The sequence below is a fragment of the Tachyglossus aculeatus genome, chromosome 22, assembly GCF_015852505.1.
Source record: "Tachyglossus aculeatus isolate mTacAcu1 chromosome 22, mTacAcu1.pri, whole genome shotgun sequence".
Taxonomy (NCBI): Eukaryota; Metazoa; Chordata; class Mammalia; order Monotremata; family Tachyglossidae; genus Tachyglossus; species Tachyglossus aculeatus.
Window position 1 is genome coordinate 36,488,267 of NC_052087.1, and position 9,147 is coordinate 36,497,413.

The following is a 9,147-nucleotide window of genomic DNA, read 5'->3' on the forward strand; positions in this document are numbered from 1 at the left end:
CCCCAGTGCTTAGAACAGTGCTTTGCACATAGTAAGTGCTTAATAAATGCCATCATCATTATTATTATTATTAATTAGGCCAAGCACCAGGACGGTCCCCTCCCTATCACTCACGTGGTGGTTTCTCTCCCCGGCAGCTGGTAGCCACCTGTAACGTGGAGCAGTCCTTCTTCAATGACTGGTTCAGTGGGCATCTCAACTTCCAGATCGAGCACCAGTGAGTCAAGCCCCCGGGGCCGGGCGGGTGTTCCGAGGTGGAAAGGCCAGGGGTCACCCGCTCACCCAGCTTCCTATTTACCGGCTCACGGACGGAGAGCTGTCAGGCCAGCCTGGGCCGGTTCCTGATAGGACACCTCTTCTGCTGGAGAAGAGGAGCTCAGCTACTCAATATCTCCTGCCCAGCAAGACTCAGTCTGCCTTGCCGGGGACCATTTAGGAATCCAGCACTTCTGCCATTCCCAGGGTTTCTGCAGAAACCAAGAGGGGATGGTCCCTAAAGCTTCCTCCCTGGAGACTGAGTGTGGGCTGCTCCTCCATTTCTGGGTCCACCTCCCACCCATTCATCCCTGCCCAACCCAGAATGGTTTCAGTCACTCCTGACCTGAGGGGTCAGATCAGCCCAGGTCCTATAGGGCAGAGGGGGACCACCATTCTTGGGCCTAGGCGAAAACATGGAGCCTGGAGGGGTACCCTCGTACCCTAGAGAAGCAGCGTGGCTCAGTGGAAAGAGCACAGGCTTGGGAGTCAGAGGTCATGGGTTCTGATCCAGGCTCCGCTACTTATCAGCTGTGTGACTTTGGGCAAGTCACTTAACTTCTCTGGGCCTCAGTTACCTCATCTGGAAAGTGGGGATGAAGACTGTGAGCCCCATGTGGGACAACGTGAATACCTTATACCTCCCCCGGTACTTAGAACAGTGTTTAGCACATTAACAAATACCAAAATTATTGCTAGTGGAGAGGTTGCCTCTGCCTCAGAGGTAATGCCACCTCTTTTTCTTTCTTTCTGGCCACGTTCTTTCCTCCTGCTCTCCCTCCCCCCATACCCCAGCACCTCGGGCTTGGTCCTTCCCTGGGCCTCTGTTGTAGCAGCCAGGGAGAAGGAGCCCCGGCTTTCCTGAGCTCCAGCTCTCCCAGTCACTTACCGTCTCCCCTGGATTCTTCCAGCCTCTTTCCCACGATGCCTCGGCACAATTATCACAAGGTCGCCCCGCTGGTGAAGTCTCTTTGCGCCAAGCACGGCGTCCCATATCAAGAGAAATCCCTGCTGCGGGCGCTGCTGGACATCATTGGGTAAGGGGACTAAGATTGGCCCTAGCAGAAAGCCAGGGTGGTCGGGGGGTGACCCCAGCCAGCGGTCACCCCGCCAGGGGAGTGAGGAGGGAGGCAGGGGATGGGAGGGGTGTGGGCCGCTACTGTCAAGGTGTGATTTGTGGCTGTGGATGCAGGAAGCGCTGGTAGTGCTGTCTCTGGGGTCCCTGCCGAATCAGGGCAGTGGAAGCCCCCTGAGGGTTCACTTTTCAGCCAGCAAGACTCCCAGGGTGCTCCGGAGCTGTAGGGCTTGCCCCGGCACACATTCCTTTCTAGTGGAGTGCTGCTGTTTCTTGTTTGACACTGGGAAACATGGTGGGGGTGGGGGGGAGCCTCATCTCCCTGCAAACACCTCCTTATTGGGTCCCTGCCCTCTCCCTTCAGCATCATCTATGCACTTGGATTTGTGACCTTTGGGCATTTGGGATTCACCCAATTCTCAACCCCACAGCACTTACAGATGTATCTATAAATTACTTATTAATGTCTGTCTCCCCCTCTAGATTGTAAGCTCATGGGGGTGAAGAGTATGTGTCTCCAACTCCCAAGCACTTAGTACCGTGCTCTGACAGCGCAGCTAGTAAATGCCACTGTTGATGATGATACCCACGAGCCCCAGAGAACCCGAGGGGCCCGGAGGCCTAGCATTACCCTGCTCCACCAAGGAGCTCCCTCCTCTCAGCCAGTGGTGGCCCCTACCCTGCCCGTTACTAGACTTCTCTCCCTCTCTGCAGGTCCCTGAAGAAGTCTGGAGACCTTTGGCTGGATGCTTATCTCCACAAATGAAGCCACCTCTGGGGGAATGGGAGGGATGGGGAGGGAAGGGGGAAGTGCCGAACGACTCTGATTTCTGTCCTGGTGCTGTGTCTGTGTGTATGTGTGCTGTTTGAAGAGAGTTTCCTGGGCTGGTCCATCGATGCAAAGAGCCGGTTGACCCACACTTTGTCCTGGGGCCTGAGGCCCAGCGCCTGCTTCCCGGCTACTCTGTCAGCTGAGACCGCTGACTATTTCCTGGGGGTGAGGGGTGAAACGGGGGAAGACTGCCTGCAGTCAGCATCCCACCATTCCAGATCCAGGAACTCAGGCCCGGCCCTGGCCCCCTCTTCCTCCCACCTTGTGTGTTGCCCCCTGAACATCATTTGACTTGCCGCTCTCTGGGAGCTAGGGACCACCTCTCTACCAGCCCTGGTGTTGCCTTCCTCAAGGGGCAGCAGGAGAAGTGGTCCTTCCAGGTTGGTGGGTGGGGGGAGGAGGGGTCCACTTGCCAGCCCTCTCTCTCTCTCTCTCAGAGAAGGCACTCTCCCCTGCCCCAGATTCCTGTCACCCGTGGAAGGGGAGGAGGGGAAGGGAGGGGAGGAAGCAGCAGCCCATCTCCAAGAACTCCCAGCCTCCACTGCTGCTCCCTCCTCTTCCCTTCTGTCTAATCCTGCTCCTTCATCCGTTCGTACTTCTGGGTCAGTCCCAGCCTCTAGATCCCCCTGTCCTCCGGACCGACATTTTGGCTCCAAAACTGCGTGGGCAGATTCCAAATGAGATGAAACGCTTTGCCGTTCTGTCCCGTCCTGGGGCACTTCCTGGCCACCTGCACGCCTCTGAACAGCTCCCTATCTGCCATGAGTTTGTTCTGAGTCTCAGTTGGTTCTTGGGGCCGGGACTCTTCTGGGGAGAGATTCCCTCAGAGAGGAAGCCGACCAGCATCAAAGGGTTGGCATCCACCTTCGAAACGGCCCACGGCCTGTCCCCTGGGCAGGGGAGCCTGAGAGGTTTTGAATAATTAGTCTCTTCAGGAACCTGTTCCTCTAGAGTTCATTTTGCCCTTCTGCTCTTTTCTACATCCCTCTTCTTTTTTTTTCTAGTCTCCTACTGAGCCTCTGTAGGCTCTGCCTCACCCCTTTGTTGCCACCCTCTACTCCCGGGGAAACGCTCAGATCTGCCGGGGGCTCAAGCAGGCTGGTCTCTGAAGTTGCGTGTGGCCCTAACAGGAAGTTGCTACTATTGCTGGGATACCTGGACCAAATTCCAACTAGAGGCATTTTCAGCTTAGTGCTTCCTGACCCCAATCCCGGAGGGACAGCCCTCCTGTGCTTCAGTGGCCCTAAAGAAACCTCAAAACCCCGCTCCCTCTCCTCTTCTCCCCATCATCTTCTCTCCTCTCTGATCTTGGCTGCCTTCGCTGGCTCATGGGCACAGGGCTGAGGAACCCTCAAAGAAGTCTCAGTTCAGATAACTCAGATTTTGACATTGGGTGGAGTTGGAAAAATGGAACTGGATGGATGTCTCTGATGAAGATCCACTTCTTCCTAGAGGAGAATTGCATAGTTGGAGCCAGGTTGTCCCTGAAACCATGATCCCTAACCAGTGTGATGGTCTGGCTTCAGGGCTGAATCAGCTACCCGGGCTTGGGGCTTTTTCCCTGAGAAAATTCCAGGTCCCAGCTGGCTGCAGGAGAACCCGGGGGTGTGAGTAGCAGGAAGCGAGACCAGGCCTGCCTCTCCCCTGAGTCCTAGTTGCAAGGGGTAAATAGAGCAATTTTTAATCATGACGTCCTCTAGCCGAGTCCGATCAGAACGTACCCTTGCTGCTGGTGGCGGCGAGGGCCCTGTGCTCTTAGGAACTATCCTTCCAGTGGAGTCCCCTCAAAGCGGTTGAAGATGTGGAGAGGCGAGGTGGGTGGAAATGGAGCTGCAGCTTACCTAGACAGCAGAGCATCTTGCGCAGGGGAGGGGAGAGGCTGAAAAGTTAGAAACAGCTGGAATCTGAGGGGAATGAGGAGGATGGAGACAGAGGGACCTGAGAAAGTGAATTCAGAGCCACAGGGATGTGGGGGAGGAGGAGGATGAAGAGAGGGAGAGTCCTAAGGTCATGATCCAGGCCAGGGGAGAGGGAGAATAGGCAAAAGCAGCCACTGATGGAAGTAGGAGAAGGAAGAAATCCAGGATCCAGGGTGGGAGCAGCCCCAAGATTGGCTGGCTAGCCCCCGGTGTCTTCCCTCCCAGTCTCTGCTGGGTTAAGGTGCCTTCCGCCACCCGCAACGCCTGAGGGAATTAGAATCCGTGTTTCTAACTCACTAACAAGCTTGCTGGATTCCAGGGTTTAGTGCCCCCGGGAAGATGAAGGGATGGCCCTTGGGATTGTCAGTGACCTCCTGCTTCAGTCTCCCCAGTATTTCCATGGCAATAAGATGCCCGGCCACCTACTCTCTGAGAACCCCATTTCTGCAACCCCCTACAAGCACCAGACCCCTCTGTCCATCCCCTCCTTCCCAGTTGGAGGGATGGCAGTCCTCCATCCACCCCCAAATCAACTCCCTCCCTGAGACTGAACCCGCAGGGAATAGATCATGATTTTATCACTTGGGATTGTTTTTCAAATATTTTGGAAATAAAAGAAGCTATTTTTTTTTCTGGTGTATTTGATGCTCAATAAAATCATAACCTTTTGTGGAACGGAAAGCATCGCAGGTGGTTTGTTTGGATCCTGGGGGTGAAAATGAGTGAAGGTTCTCAGTGGCCTGGCCCCAGGGAGCCCCCCAGGTCCTCAGCTGGAGCCCAGAATGCATTCACCTGCCTGGTGGAGGTTCCTAGATGTGCCAATCTAAGCTGGTTGTTCAGAGGAAGGAGCTCATCCCTGTGGAGGTGGAGTGCCCGTCGTGAGGGGAGGTGACCTCACCTTCGGTCCTCTGCCCACAGGGCTGGGCTTCCTGTGGGATGACGTGATTTGGGTCCACGGCACCGGATTTCAGCTTTGATTCTCTTCAGGTTCTGCCGGTCTGGGCAGTCACAAGGGCCACCAAGACCCTTGGATCGGCCTGGGAGGTCTCAGTCCTAGATGCCCTGGCATATTTGGGGGTCGGGGGGTGGATGGAGAGGGGTCACAGAGCCGCCCTTCTCCTCCTGGAGCTCCGTTCCAACTCGGTACATGCTGAATAATGGGCAACCACCCCTTGCCCGATTCACCCCTACTCAGTTACCTCATTTGTAAAATGGAGATTGAGACTGTGAGCCCCACATGGGATGGGGACTGGGTACAACTCAATTTGCTTATATTCACCCCCAAAACTTAGTACAGTGCCTGGCACATAGTAAGCACTTAACAATTACCTTCATTATTATTTTTATTATTGGAAGTCCCGGAACCTGGACTACAATCCCAGCTCTGTCGCTTGCCTGCATCATGACCTTGGCAAAGCACTTAACTTTCCTGTGCCTCAACTTCCTCATCTGTAAAATACCCATTCTTCCTCCTACTTAAGACCGTGAGCCCCAATATGCATCCAACTTGACTATCTTGTGTCTGTTTCACTGCTTATTACAAGTGTGTGGCACATAGTAACTGCTTAACAAAGCCCACCATTGTCATCATTAGCAATTGTATTTATTGAGCACTCACTGTGTACAGAGCCTTGCATTAATAATAGTAATAATAATAATAATAATATTAATAATAATAATGTTGGTATTTGTTAAGTGCTTACTATGTGCCAAGAACTGTTCTAATAATAATAATGATGACATTTATTAAGCACTTACTATATGCAAAGCACTGTTCTAAGCGCTGGGGAGGTTACAAGGTGATCAGGTTGTCCCACATGGGGCTCACAGCCTTAATCCCCATTTTACAGATGAGGTAACTGAGGTACAGAGAAGTTAAGTGACTTGCCCAAGTCACACAGCTGACAATTGGCAGAGCCGGGATTTGAATCCATGACCTCTGACTCCAAAGCCCTTGCTCTTTCCACTGAGCCACGCTGCTTCTCTAAGCGCCGGGGTAGATACAAGGTAATCAGGTTGTCCCATGTGGGGCTCACCGTCTTAATCCCCATTTTACAGATGAGGTAACTGAGGCACAAAGAAGTTAAGCGACTTGCCCAAGGTCACACAGCTGACAAGCGGCAGAGTTGGGATTAGAACCCACGACCTCTGAGTCCCAAGCCAAGCACTTGGGGAAGTACAACAGAGTTGATAGACACATCTCCTCCCCACAATAAATTTATAGTCTAATCTCACTGTTGTTATGATTCCTGTATTCTTCCAGATGGGGAAAAGTGGAACATGGAGGAGCAAAGGTGTCAATCAATCAATTAATCAATCGTACTTATTGAGCGCTTACTGTGGGCAGAGCACTGTACTAAGCGCTTGGGAAGTCCAAGTTGGCAACATATAGAGACAGTCCCTACCCAACAGTGGGCTCACAGTCCACAGTCCATGTGTGTCCACATGTCCAGCCATTCTATAATTGATATCAATTGTGGTATGAGAAGCAGCATGGCTCAGTGAAAAGAGCCCGGGCTTGGGAGTCAGAGGTCATGGGTTCAAATCCCGGCTCCGCCAATTGTCAGCTGTGTGAGTTTGGGCAAGTCACTTAACTTCTCTGTGCCTCGGTTACCTCATCTGTAAAATGGGGATTAAGACTGTGAGCCCCACGTGGGACAACCTGATCACCCTTAATCTACCCCAGCGCTTAGAACAGTGCTTTGCACATAGTAAGTGCTTAACACATGCTATTATTATTATTATTTGTTAAACACTTACTATGTGCCAGGCACTATACTAAGCACTGGGGTTGATATGAGCAAATTCATTCATTCATTCAATCATATTTATTGAGCGCTTACTATGAGCAGAGCACTGTACTAAGCGCTTGGGAAGTACAAGTCGGCAACATATTGAGACGGTCCCTACCCAACGACGGGCTCACAGTCTAGAAGGGGGAGACTGTACACAGTCCCTGTCCCACGTGAGGCTCACCGTCTGAATTCCCATTTTGCAGTTGAGGTAGCCGAGGCCCAGAGAGGTTAAGTGACTTGCTCAAGTTCAATCAATCAATCAATCATATTTATTGAGCACTTACTGTGTGCGGAGCACTGACAGGTGGCAACTGGATTAAAACCCAGGACCTCTAACTCCCCAGCCCATAGTCTTTCCACTAGGCCATGCTGCTTCTAATTGATTCCATACTAAAAGCAAGCTCTCCATACTTGGAATATCTCCGGAAATCTGCTCATTTTCCAGCCCCCGGCCCCTGCCGATAACTTGGCTACTGTTGGCCGGGGCTCACTCTGTCCTTGATCTTGTTTCCTCTCTTTCTTGAGCTTGTGTTTTCTCAACCAGGGTGATAAGAACCAAAGTACAGGGTGACCTTTTGACATCCATCGCTACCTCTGTTGCATTGTACTCTCCCAAGTACTTAGCACAGTGCTCTGTATATAGTCAGTGCTCAATAAGCACTATTGATTGATCGATCCATCAGTTGGTCTGACCCTTTGCCAGGGTAATAATAATAATAATATGTTGGTATTTGTTAAGCGCTTACTATGTGCCAAGCACTGGGTCAGTTACAAGGTAATCATTTTGTCCCATGTGGGGCTCACAGTCTTCATCCCCATTTTATAGATGAGGGAACTGAGGCCCAGAGAAGTTAAGTGACTTGCCCAAAGTCACACAGCTGATAAGTGGCAGAGCTGGGATTTGAACCCATGACCTCGGACTCCAAAGCCCGTGCTCTTTCCATTGAGCCTTGCTGCTGCATGGGAAGCCCTCAGTCCCATGAGGAGAAGAGAACAACTTCTCCCAGTCCCTTCTCTTCCTTTTGGAGAAGCAGCATGGCTCAGTGGAAAGAGCACAGGCCTTGGAGTCAGAGGTCATGGGTTCAGATCCCGACTCGGCCCAACTTGTACTTCCCAAGCGCTTAGTACAGTGCTCTGCACACAGTAAGCACTCAATAAATACGATTGATGATGATCCCGACTCGGCCAACTGTCAGCTGTGTGATTTTGAGCAAGTCACTTAGCTTCTCTGCACCTCAGTTACTTCATCTGTAAAATGGGGATGAAGACTGCGAGCCCGCCGTGGGACAACCTGATCGCCTTGTAACCTCCCCAGCGCTTAGAACAGAGCTTTGCACATAGTAAGCGCTTACCAAATACCATTATTATTATTATTATTTTGCAGCAGACCTCACTGTGCTCCAGGGAAGGCAGATGAACAGGCAGCTATGAGCCCTAGATTCTCTCTATTTTATTTATTTTGTAATGGTACCTGCTAAGCGCTTACTATGTGCCAAGCTCTGTTCTAAGCATTTAGGTAGATACAGGCAGTGTGAGAAGCAGTGTGGCTCAGTGGGAAGAGCAATGGGCTTTGGAGTCAGAGGTCATGGGTTCAAATCCCGGCTCTGCCACTTGTCCGCTGTGTGACTTCGGACAAGTCACTTCACTTCTCTGTGCCTCAGTTACCTCATCTGTAAAATGGGGATGAAGACCGTGAGCCCCCTGTGGGACAACCTGATCACCTTGTAACCCCCCCTTGCGCTTAGAACAGTGCTTTGCACATAGTAAGTGCTTAATAAATGCTATCATTATTATTATTATTACAAGTTAATCAGGTTGGACACAGTCCCTGTCCCACGGGGGGCTCACAGTCTTCACCCCCATTTTACAGAGGAGGTAACTGAGGCCCAGAGAAGTTAAGCGACTGACCCAAGATCACACGGCAGAGATGTGGTGGAGTCAGGATTGGAACCCAGGTCCTTCTGACTCTTAGGCCCATGCTCTGTCCACCAAGTCACAGTGCTTCTCTCTCTTAGGCTGTGGTTCCACTGCTGCATTTTAGGTGCATTTTAGCAGTCTTACACCATTGCTCTTGGGAAAGGTGGGCAACAGAGGCTTGACAGTGTGGCCACTGGCCTGGTATGTGACCTTGCGCAAATGGACTGACTTCTCTACACTTCAATTTCCTCGTCTGTAAAATGGGCATTCAATACCTCTCCTCTCCCCTTTAAATTGTGAGCATATATGGGGTGGGAACTGTGTCAACCTGATTATCTTGTATCTACCCCAGTT

The 9,147-nt window shown here is 51.6% G+C and overlaps 1 protein-coding gene across 1 annotated transcript in view; it reads left to right on the forward strand.

The window, feature by feature from the left end:
* The window catches only part of FADS2 (fatty acid desaturase 2), a 45,982-nt gene extending 41,220 nt beyond the window's left edge, over window positions 1-4,762 (forward strand). Inside the window, exons 10-12 of the mRNA XM_038764745.1 lie at window positions 138-217; window positions 1,167-1,292; window positions 2,045-4,762. Of these exons, the coding sequence (XP_038620673.1) occupies window positions 138-217; window positions 1,167-1,292; window positions 2,045-2,096 (258 nt within the window). The 3' untranslated portion in view covers window positions 2,097-4,762. The remainder of the gene's footprint in view (window positions 1-137; window positions 218-1,166; window positions 1,293-2,044) is intronic.
* Window positions 4,763-9,147: the final 4,385 nt, after the last annotated feature.